The following is a 19002-nucleotide window of genomic DNA, read 5'->3' on the forward strand; positions in this document are numbered from 1 at the left end:
TCTTTACAAAAGCTCGTCCAGTGGCTCCTGACCAAACGTATGAAAAAAAGAAAAAAGAAAGAAAAAAAAACGCACGCAAATATGAGCCCTTTCGCAAACGGGATAACATGCAGAACAGGGCACCAGAGCTCCCTGAAGCACCATCTTCATTCACTGCGAAGCCCAGCTACAGTGACATCCTTATATTATGACCCGCATACTTTAGGAGCTCGTGCGAAACTCGTCGCTAAAGCCTCAACAGAGATATACTGTCCACCTCGCGGGAAAAAAGAATCGATCCATTCGTCGCTCATCTGGTGTCAGCCGTCCCATTTGTAGCTCAACCCTGTGTCCGTCAACTTCCTTCCGGGATGGCGGCAAATTCAAAATCAATATTCCATGCATCTTACAGAAACTTGCATCCACGCCCTCATTCAGGAAACGTTTAATCACAAACGGTGCTGAGAGGCGAAAAACTAAAGCGTGGGCAACCGTGACCAAGATACAAGCGCGTTCTCGAACACCTAACTACAACTAACAACGAACGAATATTTAGATGGATGACCTCGGGCTACTTCGCTTCCTACAAAGGCTGTTTCGGCACAATTCATTGCGAGTGATAGAGTACAGGACGGTATTTTTCCCAGCTAAGTGAGGACAACAACGTATAAAGCTCATTATGAGCAGGCTAGACTCTGCCATGTCCCGATGTTCGAATCGCTTACTAGCCAATTGCAACACAATTCCTATAAGCAGATCGTCGGTCCTACCTTCATGGAAAGCCCTCAATGTTTTCCGGGGGTGATCTCCGGGAAGGAGTTTTCCTCCTCTCATCTATTCTTTCATTCATTCTCGCTTCGCACGTACGACACGACTCGGCTATCTCGTCTGAGCCGTCGTTAAATGTCTGTGCGTGTGCGCGCGCGCGCGCGCGCGCGCGCGTGTGTGTGTGTGTGTGTGTGTGTGTGTGTGTGTGTGTGTGTGTGTGTGTGTGTGTGCGTGTGCGTGTGTGTGTGTGTGTGTGTGTGTGTGTGTGTGCGTGTGCGTGTGTGCGCGCGTGCGTGCGTGCGTGTGCGTGTGTGTGTGTGTGTTGCGTGCGTGCGTGCGTGGGCGTTTGTAACAAATCGAAATGTTGACCGCACGGCATGCGCAAGCCGCCTACGGCGGGATCCACGTTGCTATCCGGCGCGCTGTGTATAGGCATCGAGGCCGCTGGCGGAAATCGATTACGCCCATTTGGGACGCATTGCGCAACAGGCTACGAGTGAAATAAACGCTGCGGTGGTATATCCCCCGTGTGGCGCAATGTAACGCAAACGACTTTCTCCGATCGCTGCCGCCAGCAGCAGGAAACAACGCAAAGAAAAATAAAAACTGTCACCACCCTCTGCAATTCTTGTACGTAGACCGATTCTTATTTTTCTTCGCTTCTGTTTTCCACTTACACGTTGCAGCACAAGTATTGATTTATGTTTTCTTTCCAATAATCTCGATTCTATACAGGTTGTGGAACGATCAATAGCGGGAATGGGACTGAATTCATTACGTCGTGAGTACCACAAACTGATCGACTTTCCCGGGGCATCTAGTTTATTCCCTCTAGGTTTTGCGCAAGCCGGCAGCAATGCGGCATCGCATGTATAATCTACATAGCGGACAAAAACAGCAGATGAAATATCTATATATTAAGACGAAAGCCTTATATGTCTCATCTTTCAGTCAACCTTCAAAGTCCTTGAGCGAAAACGCGTCGACGACACGAAAGGTACAAAAACTATCATCATCAATGACTCATGCCCCCGTAAGCAAGCAAGATGGATGATAAAGTTGGATGATAAAGCGCATTAAGATGGATGATAAAGCGAATTAAGTGGATGACTCGGGCGAGTTAAAGACAATAGAATTAAGATTGATGCGCTAAGTGATTTAAGAGGATGATAAGCGAATTAAGAGGGATGACTAGCGAAATAGACTAAGCGAATTAAGGGGGATGACTAAGCGAAGTAGCCTAAGCGAATGAAGGGGGATGTGTACGTACATCATGTGTCCGTCTTTAATGCGTCGGCACGTAAGAGACCCTGTGAATTTTCGTTCACAGATACGAACTTCCCAACATAAAATGTTTCAGTAGAATCTTTATCATCGACTGTGGAAACTTGCAGAAAACAGCCGAAAGAAGAGATTCGGCCTGAAAATATATCGGAAACAAGTATGTCATTTTAATGTGAGCCACAATTTCGGCAGCACCTTTTACTTCCAATGTTCCAAAATTGGAACATACGAAACCTACTTCTGTTTTCCTTTCCTAATTTACTGCATTTATTGATTTTTGTTTTCACATGCTCACTATATGCTTATGGAAAACATAGCAATTGTTATTTTTTATCACCCCACTTAGAAGCTTTCGATAAATATTTGCAAACAGGCATATTTTGGCTTCCACCACCGCCACACGTTTGTAGCGTTATATTTAACAGGAAATTGTAATGTTGCAATGAACAAAGCAGAACTAAAATATCGGCAGATAGTTATGTTATGGTCGGCTTGGAATTCGACCTCACATCAAGTGCGGGAAACATGTTCGCGCGCTTTCCCGTGTCGAGGTAATCGCCTTCATCCCCGAGAAAGCGTCACCCCTCTACGATCTGAGCAGACGCAAAGGCGAGCAGCCAAAGGATAAGACACGAATGGGAAGAGGCCGTCGACTTGAGAACCTGACAAAGGCACTGACACTTCCACAAGTTCCCCAAGGAGACATTGGCTACCACAAGACCGCGATGGGTTATTTAAGGCGGTCCTGGCCCCCGTGTTAGGCAGAACCACAAGAGACTCACGAGTCACAACTATGTACCAATGAAGTGAATACACTCTGTTCTATTTTTCATCATAACGGATGCCCGCCTTCATCGCCGTTTCCTGATTCTTGCCGTGACGACCCACTTCACCCGGTCGAGATCGAATCAGTGATTACTCGACAGAAAAATAAGAAATCAACATACACTCTAACTTTCAGCTTCGAGAGTTTTATGCGAATGTTCCTTTTTTGGAACATTTGCATGTGACAGTAGCAAAAATAGTATAGACCGGCGCCCGCACTTGGCTGGATGACCTGGCTGGTTTCCCTGGCTGACCAGGGATTACGAGCGACGGGCACTGTACGAGAGACGAGAACCGGTGGTTGTCCGCTGAAGAGCACGAAAGACGTTGGTAAAGAGGGAAGAGGAGCTTTCCACTACATGTGCGACGGGGCGGTTTACGCATGCAGATGGAACATACGGCAACGCAGTAGTGACAGTTTCCTCAAACCACCTCAGCCCATGAGCCTGTTTGGACTATACCAGACGGTTCTCACGACGGTACAACCAAAGAGTAGACATTCCTCAACCGTATTTGATCAAAACTTACTATACGAGGGCATGGGGGTGGGGGGAGGGGGGGGGGATAGATGTTACGCACCGCCTCGTCGGCAGTTGTCGCCCAAGGCTTAGAAGCAAAAAGTGGCGGTGGAACCTTTTCAGCAATTAATGGTCTGAACGTGGCTGTCGTCGGATGATGGCTCCTTCACTGCGATCTTCACGATGGAACCGATGCCGCCATGACGCACATAGCTTTTTGGCGGGACGTCGCGCGACGTCCTTACTGCACCTCAAGCCGACACTGACCATGTGACCTAGCTGGGCCTCGGATTCATCCCAGAAGCGTGGATAGGAAAACTGATGTTCACTAGATCATCTCAGGAACGCAAGGAAGGTGCGCAGCCAGTGTAGATTACTTCTCGACCAGCCAGCGTCAGCAGTGCAAAAAGCGGCTGCGCAAGAAATGCTTCGTATCTAACCATGGCTTGTGAAGCGCTCACTGTCATTCAGGCAGCACGATGAAAGAACGAATTTTGTCAAGCATTATGACTCTTTAGACTTCTCAAAAGGCCCTGTAGGTAGCTAAAGACTATAGTATTGACTTAACAAGAATAAGCAATCCCCACTTTACCGTCAATAAAAGTTGTTCCAGGCAACATTTGCATTTTGTATATGGGAAATGCCAATGTTCCAAAAATGTAAAATGCGAAAAACTATGCTTAGTCATCGTAAATGTGGCTATATTTTTACGACAGTTAATTTAGAAGCTCTATGCGAATTATCAACATCAATTTCAGTTTTCTGATTACAGCTTTTAGCGCGGCGTTTAAAAGGTGAAATTATAAACGTTCCAAAATCCGGCCGGCTCCTCCCGACTTCAGCATTACACAAGTACGATGAAACAGCTTTGATATATAGACAAAGATGCACATTTTCCAACCATAAGTCGACGGCAACGTATAGCGGGAAGGGGGGTGGGGATTTAAGCTCGAGAGGCGTACGCGGATAGGGCGATCGAAGTCTGCTTACCGTGTTGACGCTGGTCATGTTGAGATTATACAGCACGGGCAAAAAAAGTTCGGCGGCGATCACGTTGGAGATGGCCAGCCCGAAGATGGCCACCCAAAACTGGGTCCCCTTGTAGTACATTTCGGCGGGATAGCCAAGCACCGTAGTCGCCGACTGGAAGCTCGCAATCAAGGACATTGACACAGGGAACACACCCAGCTTCCGGTTGCCCATGAGAAACGATTTGTTCGACACATCGTGCCGGTCGTGCCAGGCGAAGTAGATACCGATGCCTGAAGACACACACAGCATCAGGCACATCACGCTGTAGTCCGCTACCGTAAACCTAGGCACGTCATCCATGTTCGATCTGTATATTTCTAGCGGCACGGGCGCCGAAACGAAAGTAGTCACCTAAATGGGCAGTGCGGAGGAGATGTTCACGGGAGAACAGGTGCCTTCGCAGACATCGGAGTCACACGATGTCGATTAACTCGACGACAAGATGCACGAGGAAGACGATGCACCCTCACCGAACTCCCGTCTTCGCTCGAGAAGTTCCCGCGTACAATGACACAAAACGCTGCAACTCGCTTGCTGAAGAACGAATCTATTTCACTCACGCTTCCCGACAACGGACGGTGTCGGGATGCATGAGTGAAGAGAGAAAGAGAGATTTGGTGAGAAAGGGCACCATTTCTGCTTTCCTGGAAGGAAAGCACCTTTTCCCCATCAAATCTCTTTCTCTCTTTCTTTTTTTCCCTTTCTTTCTCTCTCTCTCTCTCTCTCTCTCTCACACTCTTTCTCCGTGTACTCGTCCTCACAGCGCCTGGCGGTGTAGTTAATTCGCGAAAGCCTTCACGTTCTTTGAAATGAAGTGCTTATTCGTATTTCTCTTTTAGCCGGCGAGCGCTATGTGCAGCTGAAAACGCTGCAACGCCTTATTTGCGCCATTTTTCTTAGCGATAAGGACAAGTAAAGAACTTGGCAAGCGCCGCAAAATATGTACGCCTCACCGCCGTGAGCTGGCAGCCGCCGACAGCATTGTCGGATCAGCTCGGAAGGACTGGTACGTACATAACTTTTACACAGGTAAGCGCGCTTGTCCTCTGTTTTTCATCATCGGTTTCAGTCTTTAGTATGGACGTGTGAAACAGCCAGAAAGTTACCACCTCGACCACTTTTCTATATTCGTTCTTTTCTAGTTCAAAACAAGAGCACACCCATCGTTCGCAGCGGCTTTTCCGCCCCCGAAGCGACGTCCGCATGCACGAATGCGTGATAAGTTCGGACGCGTCGACGCAACGTTCTGTAAGCACCACGCAAACGCCCTATCTACGGCCGCGGGCCAAGTTACGCCTGTTATGGATTGTTACGACGCTTTCGTTGCCTGAGGCACGTCTAAGTCTTGACTTGACCTCGAATGGCAAGCAGAACCGCCGCGGTGATTACGTGGGGGATGAGTGACGCGTCATCGGCGTACGTCATCGCTATGTCCACGTGGGTGAATCGGATCGACCTGGAAAAACAGCTTCCAAGCCTTCATACCGTTGCGTCCTCCGTTTGAAACGGAGTATAGCTCATTGTTTTTTCGGTAAAATAATTACCCGCATCCGTGTGTGCGTGTGTATGTGTGTACGTGTATGTATGTATGTATGTATGTATGTATGTATGTATGTATGTATGTATGTATGTATGTATGTATGTATGTATGTATGTATGTATGTATGTATGTATGTATGTATGTATGTATGTATGTATGTATGTATGTATGTATGTATGTATGTATGTATGTATGTAGGTATGTATGTATGGACAGATACATACATAGAAGGGTATAGCCAATTACCCAATTCGAAGATGAAGCTAATTAAGCCGTGGTTAGTTGTACATATGTCACGGTTCTTGCATATTTTATAGCACATCGTTATTCGCAGACGTTCATTCCGCTTCCTAGAAACGGACAATATTTGCAGACGAGGTCTGTCATGCGAATGGTCGCGCAGATACTTCGAAATCTTTACCTTCGTCTTCTCCAGTCCCGCCTCACGGAGTTGGTTGTGACGGCTTAAACCGCGAAAGTTGCAGGTCCAAATTCTCCTCGTGTCTCTATTGAGTTCATGGTACATGCTCCTGCATGGTGGGTCGCGGAGTGACAGTAAGCAGGTGCATTAACTAATTTGTGGTCGCTTTTTATCGCTGTTCCTTTGCGTGGCATCGCCTTTGAGAAATGTTTGCGCGAGACAGGCAACAGGATCACACGTGAATGACAGCGCTTCGTTCGTTCGTTCGTTCGTTCGTTCGTTCGTTCGTTCGTTCGTTCGTTCGTTCGTTCGTTCGTTCGTTCGTTCGTTCGTTCGTTCGTTCGTTCGTTCGTTCGTTCGTTCGTTCGTTCGTTCGTTCGTTCGTTCGTTCGTTCGTTCGTTCGTTCGTTCGTTCGTTCGTTCGTTCGTTCGTTCGTTCGTTCGTTCGTTCGTTCGTTCGTTCGTTCGTTCGTTCGTTCGTTCGTTCGTTCGTTCGTTCGTTCGTTCGTTCGTTCGTTCGTTCGTTCGTTCGTTCGTTCGTTCGTTCGTTCGTTCGTTCGTTCGTTCGTTCGTTCGTTCGTTCGTTCGTTCGTTCGTTCGTTCGTCAGATGACTTAAATACAAGCGGTCTACGCGTCCGTGCATATAGGCGGCCCGATTACAACCGACGTGTCAGTGACTCCTCCGACTGCGTGCGGCGACGCAGAGCGCGGAAAACCCAGCTTTATGCGACTGAGGCTACGCGAAACGTGATGCAACATCACAGCCCACGGCGACATTGTTCTGAGCTCATACGCGTCCGTCGGGGATCGAACACCTCGCTCTGCCAGGACCGCGGAGGTTTTCTATAGGCGAACGACTAATATGAATGCCGGCGATGGTGCCAACTCTATACCGTCTCCCTTCTGTGCGCCTGCTTGGCGTGCAGTGGTTACGGTTAACGGACGCGCTCTAAAAATATCTCATCGTCTCGCCCGCTTTATCAGCTGCTGCTGCTCTCAGCGCGACCGATTGCCGGGTCGCGTACGCGAGAGAGCACCGAAGGAGAACACCGGTCACACGCCCGCTGTAATAGGAGGTGTTGAGTATACACGGTCTGCTTTGAACTGCACAATGCTGCGAGTCGCCGAGACTTCCTTTCTCCGAACGCGCACAAATCTTAATTAGGCCAAGCAGAGCTGCTCGCTAATGAAAAGAATAATGCATTCATTCATTCATAGTCTACTCATACGTGGAGCCATAAGGGAGAGAAACGCACTTTCCTAGTCAGCATAGTGCAGAGCTTTGAATAGCAGCTATATATATATAAATAATACCGTTGACATGCGGCCCACACGATGTAAGAGGGACAGTTACACCATTGACCCCTGATGAAGTGGACAAGGTAGCACGTGATTACGCTGAGAAAACCAGAGAAAGGCTCGAAGAAACAAGACGAAACAGAATTGCCTTGCCCTCTTATCCAGGAGGACGGCGCTGTTTGATGAAACAAAGGTGGTAAGGGAGGAGGGCGGGGCGGAGGCGCGCATGCCCGCTAGAGGATACGGCTGTGCGATGGCCGGTTCAGATAGGATTGGCGCCCAGCACGAAGCAGAGCATGCGACGAAGCGGCGGTAGTGGTGATGCTTAGCCGTACAGCGAGAGTTGATGATGTACGGACGAGCTCCCGACGATCACACAGTCTTGGGGTACTATTGTAGCGCATACAGACGAAGACGCAAGGCAAATGAAAGATACAGATACTATAGTTTATCACACAGTGCTGCAAGGTCTGTTCATTTTTCAGCAGATCTACAGATGCTGGCCAGCGGTGTCTATACAGGGTGTTTCATTTTAGCTGCACCAAAATTTCTTTAATTGCTTGTGGCAGGTAGCACAATTATAATTTTTGATCTAAACTACTCGATGAGGCGGCCATTACTTGCAAGAGAAGTAAAAACATCTAATTGAATAATTAACATAATTACGCTAATTAACTTTGTAATTACTTTACGACACATCTTTCAATCTACGAATTATAGCGTTCGCAAGGCGTATCCACTTGGAACGAATTCTCACGACTGAACCAGTTTCGATATTTTAATTTTCAATGTGTCCGACGAAATGCATGGGGTCGGACACTTTGCATTTCGTCGGACACTTTGACAATTAATAACTCGAAACTGGTTCAGTCCTGAGAATTCGTTCCAAGTGGATACGCCTTGCGAACTCGGCGGCTAATTCGTAGATTGAAAGATGTACCGTCAAATATTGAATTTTTAAATTAATTAGCATAATTATGTTAATTGTTCAATTAGGCGTCCTGATTCCTCGTGGAAGCAATGGCCGTCTCATCGAGTAGTTTAGATCAAGGATTATAATTGTGCTATCTGCCACAGGCAATTTCTTAAAATTTGGTGCAGCTAAAATGAAACACCCTGTTTATACTGATCGCCTAGTAAATGGCGAAATCTGTCAACGCACACTGTTCACTGCGAAACCAAAACACGCTCTATATGTAGCGTTTCGCCGCTTTTTATTTGTCGTTACACTGTCCATCCATCTAAAGTTCGATTATTCTGTTTGGGAAGGAACGCGTGTAAGAGTCACTCTACAGCGTTTATTATAGTTCAGCCGTCCAAAGCTTGAGGTTCCGCGGTACTATTCGTCTTTGCATAGTTGTACCTGCTCAGGTAATATATTTTTGACCAAGCAAATAAGAAAAAAAAAAAGGGGGGGGGGGGGTTGTGCGGAATTATACAGACGCGCAGTGAAACGCAGACGCACATTTCCGAGGACGAGTCTGAAAGAGCAGAGGGTTTCTCGTGTTTGGCTGAACGGGCGGCGTGACAGACACTCTGCTTCACAGGCGCGGGCGTGTGAAATTGTCGGACGACAAAGCGAACCAAGAATTCGGGTACACTCTCGTTGAGTCCTGGCGTAATATCATATTCGCCTTGCAATAAGCCCAGCACTTCCGGGTGTTTTGAAAGCTCCTTTGTTTCTAAGATTCCAAACTCCAAATTTCTCAATGTGGCGGACGGTGAATCGGAGAAGCAATGCACTCGTTAGCTAAAACCGTTTGCCGGCAGCCCCGTTAAGCATAAATTCCGGTACGGCTCTACACCACTACAGTCGAACCCGGATATATTGAACCCACATATATCGAATTAATGTGTATAACGAATATCAGTAAAGTCCCCTTGAAAATGTCTGTATATTATTTTTTATTTATCGAATTACCTATATATCGCACTTTTTTGAGATCCCCTTCAGATTCGATATATCCGGGTTAGACTCCATACGGATCGCCAATCCTCCAGAATGGATGTGGTAATGTGGGACACGAGTCGTATGCTATGGTCATCCGAAGGACTCTCCCGCAGATTTGGAAGAGCGTATAAACGGCGCAGTGCGGAGGACGTCATCTGCCGCTAAGGAGGGTACAGATCTCGAAGCGCACGTGCGGTCACGAGAGCGGTACAACGAAGCAATAAGCTGTCGCTTACAAAGATATCCGCCCAGGGTTGGTTCTATACCGGGATATATATATATATATATATATATATATATATATATATATATATATATATATTGTGTAGCAGACGCATGAGCCCATAAGAACTAGCACGTAATGACGTCATGACACACCGCCGGCTCCAATCAGGAATCAAAGTCAATAGAAGCGCCCAAGAAACGGCGCTAACCAATCACCACGAGCGCGTCATCAGACAAACGCTGTTCAGTTTTACGGTTGCCAGTGCCCGACCCCACTACTCCGCGCAATAAAAACACATCCTCGAATTTGCGTGTCAGCACGCACGTTGCCTACAATGATGCCACACCCGTGCTGCTATACAAGGCTTTTTGCAGAGCTGCCCACGCGATCACAATTTGCAAGCAGTGGCCCCAATTAACAAGTTATAGCAAGTTATAGCAATTAACAAGTGGTTCAGACCGGAAAAGCCCAATGGCTCGTGCGCCGGAAAGCCCCCTTTTATCGACCTCCCGAAACAGGTACAATTAATGTGTTGATACCAAAAACACAAATCGCAGGTGTCCATAAAATACACGAAAGAGGACGTTCACTGGCCAGCACCGATGCCGCTTAAATTATATTGGCACTTGTACTATTCATCCTTTTCTCAGGGACCGCATTTCACCCACTAACAACTTCTTCTTCGTCTTCTTTCTGGGGTTTTACGTGCCAAAACCCGTTCTGATTATGAGGCACGCCGTAGTGGAGGGCTCCGGATTAATTTTGACCACCTGGGGTTCTTTAATGTGCACTACAGCGCAAGCACACGGGCGTTCTTGCATTTCGCCTCCATCGAAATGCACTAACAAGGTAAAGTTATCGCTCAGCGCAAGACGCGCCTGCATGATTGGAACTTACTGGCATGTTATCGATGGTTCTATATCCGTTGTCTGTTGTCACCGGAGCTTGTGTAATCTTATTGTATGCACGACGCGAATTGTGTGGCACACTTTCTGGAAGACACGCGGGCACCAGCGATTACTCTGGAACCTTCGATGACTCATGTATAAAAGCCGACGCGCTTGACCGGTAGATCAGATCTTCGACGATCGTCGATTGTGTTGGTCGCTATCGTTGTGCCCCCTTCGAGTGTTTCCTCTTTTAGGGGCGAAGCTCCTTATGGCGGCACCCGTTCCGTCCCCGTCGTAGTAGTAGTAGTAGTAGTGTGTAACCAGTCTGAGAAAAATGAGAAAAAAATTCCGAAGTTGTGTCCGTAGCGCGGAATCGAACCAGGGACCCCTCGCTTCCGAGCGCGCGGCGTTAGCCCACTACGCCACGAAGCGGACATGGACAAACGCACCACGATGGCTATAAATACCCAACATTAACGAAAGGCCGCGTTTCTAGCGCGTTCCTAACGCGTTTGTGCTAGCGCGTTACGGCCCGTGTAAGAAGCTGGTGTAAGACGCTGTGGCCTTTCCACCTTACCTTCAACCCGTTTCAAACGCGCTGCCCAAAGCGGTGGCAAGTCAAGTTCAAGTCGAGGAGCGTTTATGAATACGGGGGGTATACTCTCTCAGCAGTCATGTGATGGCGTCGGCAAACGCGGTGCACGTTCCGGCATGTGTAAATGGCTGCGTAGACGCTGTGGCCGCTCCCCCTTACTAGAGAGTACTGCACGTTTCTAACGCGTTTGTGCTAGCGTCCCCTTAAGCGGGAGATCCGATGATTACCTCCGGAGCTTCGCCCACTCATCATCATTCACCCCGTGGATATGCTGTGATTTTTTTCTAGGTACAGGTTCGCCTTGAGAAATGCAATAAAAGTTAAAGCGCTTGTCACGTCTGTCTCGCCTGTCTTTGGTCAAATATTAAGTTGACAAACTCTATTTTAGTCCAATTCGAAAATTTACCGGGTTTGCGATCTCGTTTAAAACCAACAATGAGCGCTCCAGTTAGGACTATGTGCCCATTCCATTCTAACTACATTCTGAAATCTCGGGTTGCCACTGCATTCCCATTCCTTCTGAGAGACTGGCGGCATCATTCCATTACCATCCCATTCCGGGTATTTGAAAATGTGGAAGCCTTCCGGAATCATTCCAAGTTGCCATTCGCAACTCCGCTCCAGATGTCGTGACTTTGGATATACCGGTACGTCCACCTGCTCCGGAGGAAAATAAATGTGACCAGCGATTTCCTTAGCGACGTGCAGCAGTCTGCAGTATTTTTGGTAAAACTCGTCCTGTGGCGTCTGACCAAACGCATATAGAGGGGGAAAAAAAAACGAAAAAAAAAAAAAACGGTAGGCGACTCTAATCATGCTCGTGCCGCTAAAAAAAAAAAAAAGCGTGCGCAAATATAACCCCTATCGCTAACGGGATAACATGCAGAACATGGTGTCCTTCAAAACGGTATCTTCCTCATTGCAAAGCCGAGCTACGGCAAGATAACCCGTAATGTTATCCGCATACCTTCAGGATCCCGTGCGAAACTCATCGCTAAAGCCTCGACAGAGATATACTGTCCAACTCGAGGAAAAAACATAATCGATCCATTCGTCGCTCATCTGGCTACTGTCAGCCCGCCCATTTGTAGGTCAACCCTATGTCAGTCAACTTCCCCTTCCGGGATGGCGGCAAATTCAAAATCAATATTCCATGCATATTACAGAAACTAGCATCCACGCCTTTATTCAGGAAACGTTTAAGCACAAATGGTGCTGAGATGGCCACTAAAGCGTGGGCAACCGTGACCAAGATACAAGCGCGTTCTCGAAAACTCCAAACTACAATCGTGCACAACGTTGACTTACATAATATAAATGAATGGAGTAGGGAACGTTGCGGGGCACAGCGCTGGGTGTCGCGTACAGTCACACAGCATTAGGCACTCCGTTTGCTTCAGGCTACGATGCATGTCCCGTTAGGTTCTGTTGGCCAGTAATTTTCCAAGTCGCTGCTAAATGTTCGGAGAAACTGCGCGCTGGATTCATTACCAAAACCATCAAAACACTCGCGTTCAGCGCACGTTGCGAGATAGTATGCTTTCATTTCTTTTCTTCCCCCCTTTTTTTAGCGCGTATAATATATAGTTACATCTGGAATCATTATAGAGGGATAAGTACGGGGAAGTTCACGTATTCTACACCAGTTAATTGCAAAAAAAGAACTGCACCCGTAATTATTAGATTGATGACCTCGGGCTACTTTGCTTGCCACGCGGGCTCTTTCGGGGCACAATTCATTGCGGGGGATAAAGTACAGCACGGTATCTTTCCGAGCTAGGTAAAGGACGACAACGCAAAATGTCATTATGAGCAGGCCAGACTCTGCCATGTCCCGATGTTCGCTTACCAGCCAACTGCAACACAATTCCTATAAGCAGATCGTCCTTTCTAACTTCACGGAAGGCTCTAAGTTCCGGGGTGTTCTCCGGGAAGGCCCGTTTTCCTTCATGCGTTCTTTCATTCATTCTTCTTTCACACGTGCCACGCGACTCGACTATCTCGTGTGAGCCGTCATTAAGGAAGAGACACCATTAGGGGCGGCGGGAAATTTCACCAGGAGGCGGATGCGCACGTGTGTGTGGGTGTGCGTGTGGGGGCGTTTGTATAAAGTCGAAATGTTTAGCACACGACATCTAAGGGCGGCATTCGCGTTGCTACCCGGCGCCCTGTGGCCGCATGGCGGAAATCGATTCGTCCATTTGAGAAGGATTGCGCAACAGACTTCGAGTGTAAAAAAAAAAGCGCTGCGGTGGTATATCCCCCGCGTGCCGTCAGCAACAAGAAATAGCGCAAAGAAAATGTAAAAAAAAAAGAAAGAAAAAACTCTCTGCGTTGCTATTTTCTTTTTACAGGTTGCAACATGCCCCCTACACTGGCTTTTTTTTTTTTTTTTTCGCTTTCGAATGGCCTTGATTTCTCTAGGATGAGAATGCGAATGGATTCGTTACACAATAATTACCGCAATACTGGTGGACTTAATGGGTTCATCTGACTCACTCATTATTATGTGGGCGCTTGCAGGAAGTTTATTGCCTCTTTAAGCTGTACCCAAGCCGGCAAAGCGGCAGCGCAGGTAATCTATATAGCGGATAAAAAAAAAGCGGATGAAATATTTATATAGATTAATTTGTTGATTCGAACTTCCCAACTCAAAATGTTCGAGTGTAATCTTCTTCAACTGTATAGGAACCTGCAGAAATCAGCCGAAAGAAATAGGTTCGGCCTCAAAATGATCTCGGAAACAGGTCTGTCATTTTAATGCGAGTCACACTTTTAGCAGCATTAACTATAAGCGTTCCAAAATTCGGAAGGCTCGCATAGTGACTTTAGCATTTACACATGCACAATGAAGCAGCTTTGATATAGATAGAGATGAACACTTTTAACAATTGGCATATAGCACAGACCATAATGCGACGACAACGTGTAATTTCTATAGGGGGTGGGGTGTGAGTAAAACTAAAGAGGCGCGCGTGCGCGCAGAGCGATCGAAGCCTGCTTACCGTGTTGACGCTGGTCATGCGGAGATTGTACAGCACGGGCAGAAAGAGTTCAGCGGCGATCACGTTGGAGATGGCCAGTCCGAAGATGGCCACCCAAAACTGGGTCCCCTTGTAGTACATTTCGGCGGGATAGCCTAGCACCGTGGTCGCCGACTGGAAGCTCGCCATCAACGACATGGCCACAGGGAACACTCCCAACTCCCGGTTGCCCATGAGGAACGATTTGTTCGACACATCACGCCGGTCGCGCCAGGCAAAGTAGATACCGATGCCTGAAGACACACACAGCATCAAGCACATCACGCTGTAGTCCGCTACTGTAAACCTAGGCACGTCTTCCATGTTCGACTGTATATTTCTAGCGGTACGTCGCCGAAACGAAAGTAGGCACCTAAATGGGCAATGCGGAGGAGATCTGCGCGTGCGAACAGGTCTTCGCAGACATCGGAGTCACACAATGTCAATGAACTCAATGCCAAGATGCGCGAAGACGATCACCCTCGCCGAAGTTCGACTTCGCTCGAGAAGTTCCCGCGCGCAGCGAAACAAAACGCCGCAACTCTCTCGCCAAGGAACGAATCAGTTTCACTCGCGCATCCCGATACCGGACGGAGCAACGTTACACGGATTGTTGCGACAAGAGAGAAGCGCGTAATGTAACCCCAGGCGATGGTGAAGGGTCGCGCCGCGTCAGGAGAACATCATTCGGCGTGTGCGGCAGCTTCTGCTCATCGTTCCGATAGAAACGCCGTGTTTGGCTTTGACTTGAACCTGTCTTGTGCTTAGGTTGACCGCAGTGATTTTGACTTTTTCCACCATGCTTCTTCCGTTCCGAAACAAGAACTGCCACTGTTTCGCATATTAATAATGGTCACACTCCAAGAACGCTACCGCAATTCGTCAAACGAATGAGTTTACCAAAATAAAACGCTTTCTGCCTTGCGATTACAAAATTTTGATAACTTCCACATATCATTAAATTTAAAAGTTTCGGTTTCGGTTTTTGTTTTGCCGTCGTCTTTTATACAACGCTAGATGTGGTTCTCTTCGCTGAAAGACAGACAGACAGACAGACAGACAAAGAACTTTATTGGTGGTCCTGAGGAACCGCTTTAGGGTACCTCCCTTTTCAGAGAGTCCCCGTAGCCGTCGCGGGCCGCACCCACGTTGGGTTCGGAAGATCGTGGTCCTCCGCCCTGTCGCAGGCACTCTGGACAGCCCGTAGTTGCTCTGAGAGGACAAACACTAATTCAACTCTCCGAACCTAATGTTTCAAACATATGCCTAAGGTTTGCAGCAAATTTTAGGCTGCAGCTATATTTCACAGGGATGATAAAAAGAGAAGTTAAATGAATAAAACTGAATTGTTTTTAACAGTACTTCTTCACACCGGCAAATATAAGAGCTCCACAATGTGGCATTCCAATCCGTATTTGTTAGTACTCTGCGAAAATGAATAGCTAGAACATAGCGCTGCTTTAATGAGGTGCATTTCTTTTTTATGTGCGAGAAATATTTTTTAGAAAACTACACCAGCAGGAAGTCGTAACAGTTTCATTTTGTCTTAACGAAGTTCGGAATCGTAAAATAGAAGAGGAAGTGTCGACGGCACCTAAACGTACCTATAGTCTATACCCTCGCTGATTCCTTCTTTAAACCAAATAGCGGCAGAATCAATCATATGCTACATAGAGGTTAGGAGTCATGAGCATCAATCATCCAGTTCCCATGCTTGAGTGAGATGCAAACTAATTAGTTTCCAGTGAAATTTTATCAGCCATTATACAACAACACATGTATTTACATTAAGGTAAAGAACACCTATTTTACCTTGTGATGTCACTTACGAGGATAGTTAAATGAATAAAAATTATATGCAGCTCATTCCAAAAATAACACTAGCTCTCACATGCTGCAAAAGAAAATCATTCTGCATAACCAGCAACTTAATTAATCCACAAGAAATGCTTCCCGAGCAAAAACGAGGATGACAAGACTGATTCAAGTTTGCAGTATACTCCAACTAGTGTGACAATCGAGTGGTACCCACATGGACTATCTTCGCATGTGCACCCATATAGTGAAACTCTATACATGTGTGCACCAAATCATGCAGTTCTTAAAGATATATATATATATATACGAGAAGAAAGGGAACCGAGGGGCCCGATTGTTATTAATCATATCATGCCAACAAAGACACCAATTAAGAACAACATTGGGGAAATTACTTGTACTTGCTAAATGAATGAATGAAAGTGGATATATATGAGCAAATTTTCAGCAAAAAAACTGTCTTCAGCTTGTGTGCAAGTTTATGGCTCTGATTTAATTCTTCTTCGAAGTCAATTGTGATAAAAATAAAAAATAAAATGTTCTTTTGGCCGAGCATTAAGTGGCTAGGGCGCCTGTCAATTTTCTGCCAAGCCTGCATAAGTGAAAAAGCATGACGGTGATTGTGAATTGTCGTACTTGAAAACATTATCATAAATCATCAACCAAAAGAAAAAGAAAAAAAGGGGGGTGGGAAGGAAAGACAGGAGAACAACTGGGTAAGGTGAAAGGGGCTTCACTACTGAATTTGTGACAATAGTTCTGCCATGCCTTTCTTCTTCTGGGTCATGCACCAACCTTCATTTTCAAATAAACTTTCACAACGGGTGTAATGACGAGTCATCGCCTTCTTTCTTGTGCCTCGTATTCAGTGCACTGTTGAAGTCAGAGATGAATAGTTAACAACTTTCTCTGCTGAACACAGAGGTAACGATACTGACATATATCAGCACTTCCGCACCTTTTATGAATTGCACTCTTTCATCTTGGCATCAACTTAATCCTGTAATGCCCTAACACTGTTCCACATCAAAAAAAATTAGAACACCTTGTTCACCTTTACTTCTGGCCGTGGAGAGAACATTTATACAAAGAAAAAAAAAACGAATAAACATTTATTTGAGTTACAACGCAATTAGTATAGTAAATATTTATTAATTAGCATTGGTTAGCTGATCTATCCACAACTGACCACTGACTGCAGCCTATCAGGCATGGTACTATACGCTATATGCATACTTGTAATGAATTACATGTAATTAATTACTTGTAATCAATTACATTGGTTGTTTCGTAATTTAAGGATTACTCAGTTTACTCAGTAACACTCACTGTAATTCAATTACATTTTCGGTAACCAATTACATGTAACTGATCACATTATTGATGAAATCAGCTGCAACAGGCAACGCACCTTTGAGTACTTGTACTTAGCAGGAACTACAGTAGAATGCCGGCAGTCTACAATTCACATTGTCCAAAAGGATGAAAACATGTACATGGGTTACCTCCTTCCCACAATCGGCATCCTGCAGTTATGCCACAATCACATGAACACGGCAGGCTTGCAAATTTGCACACCGCCTCTGGAAGTCCGACCTTTTTTCTGCTTTTCTCTAATAATAAACTTCTTGCACTCCCTCATTTCGAAGCGTCTTTAAGTGGCCTTGACAGGCGCTAAGAAGTGCTGCTCAATTCTTTGCAGAGTGCAGTCTATCACTTCTCCGATATGGAATGAAGCTTTTGGCCATTAAACCCACATTTCTATCTTTGTGATACACGATTCATATACCGACAACTAGTTTTGCAATTGTAATGCACAAACAGTATTTTAAGGGCTGAATAAAATGCAGCTTTATTTTAAAATACATTAAAGATTTGGCCACCTCTTTAAGGGTCGTGAACATTTGCAGGCATTGATTCCAATTAGATTTTCAAGTCTGGATGGCTAACAAGTGAAGGTGTGCCAGCAGGAGGTCAACCTGATTTTGACCGACAAACTGAAACAGAGTTTCTATAGTTCATTAGTGATGGCCAATTCGAGTGTTGATGCCAGGGAATTACGTATGGGCAATTTTTATACTTCTAACTGGCCCTGTCAGGAATGGCTTCCCCTAGCCTCAGCTACAATGAAGTGCTGCACTTCATAGAGGACCCAGACAGGAGCATCGCGGCGTTCAATAACCACAATCTTGCGCACAATGTGTTCGTATACAACACTACCCTTTCCTCCAAGAGACACAGTGAATGAGTATCCAGTGCTACTGCTGATGCCTTTATGAGAAAACTATGGCAGGCGACCAATGAAAATTTTAGAAAGCAATCATTAGTGAAGATACACAATGTGTGAGGAGCTTCAGTGTACACACTGAGACAGCCAGGACAGTTTGTTTTATTTCCTGTATTTGTGCAATGTTAATAAAAGCTGGGAGGGTAGTAACATAAAGGTAATAGATTCCATTTTAGTAGCCTCAATTACTTTTATGGGGCCAGTAATTTGTCACTGCAATCAGTTACAATTCAAATGAAGTAACCATAATTGTAATCAGTTACTTGTTTTTCTGCAATGTGTAAAACTCTGGCAACATGTAAAGTTTCCCTGCGCCTAAATCATATTTTTGAGGTATCAACTCCGCATCGCATATATACGGTACGTTGGGCATTACAGCGTTAACTTGAAATGTGTGAAGCTGCTATTAAGGCACTTGGTATTTGTGTTCAACTACACACACCTTTGTGATAAAATCAAACAGCGATACCTCATTTAGTCAATAGAAGCACAACAGCATACCCACCTGGTTTCAGAATAATCTCAACAAAAGTTATATCTTATTC

At 46.0% G+C, this 19002-nt stretch overlaps 1 protein-coding gene across 4 annotated transcripts in view; it reads right to left on the minus strand.

Moving 5' to 3' along the window:
- Positions 1 to 15086, minus strand: part of LOC119455584 (sodium-coupled monocarboxylate transporter 1-like) — a 107437-nt gene extending 92351 nt beyond the window's left edge. The window contains exons 1-2 of one of the 4 annotated variants that reach the window (XM_049668877.1): positions 14726 to 15086; positions 4365 to 4757 (exon numbers count right to left, since the gene is read on the minus strand). In XM_049668877.1, the coding sequence (XP_049524834.1) occupies positions 4365 to 4706 (342 nt within the window). In that variant the 5' untranslated portion in view covers positions 4707 to 4757; positions 14726 to 15086. Of the gene's footprint in view, positions 1 to 4364; positions 5004 to 14334 lie in introns of those variants that run through there. The other 3 variants (XM_049668876.1, XM_037716988.2, XM_037716987.2) reach the window with 3 other exon arrangements.
- Positions 15087 to 19002: the final 3916 nt, after the last annotated feature.

This window comes from Dermacentor silvarum, chromosome 6 (genome assembly GCF_013339745.2).
Source record: "Dermacentor silvarum isolate Dsil-2018 chromosome 6, BIME_Dsil_1.4, whole genome shotgun sequence".
Classification (NCBI taxonomy): domain Eukaryota; kingdom Metazoa; phylum Arthropoda; class Arachnida; order Ixodida; family Ixodidae; genus Dermacentor; species Dermacentor silvarum.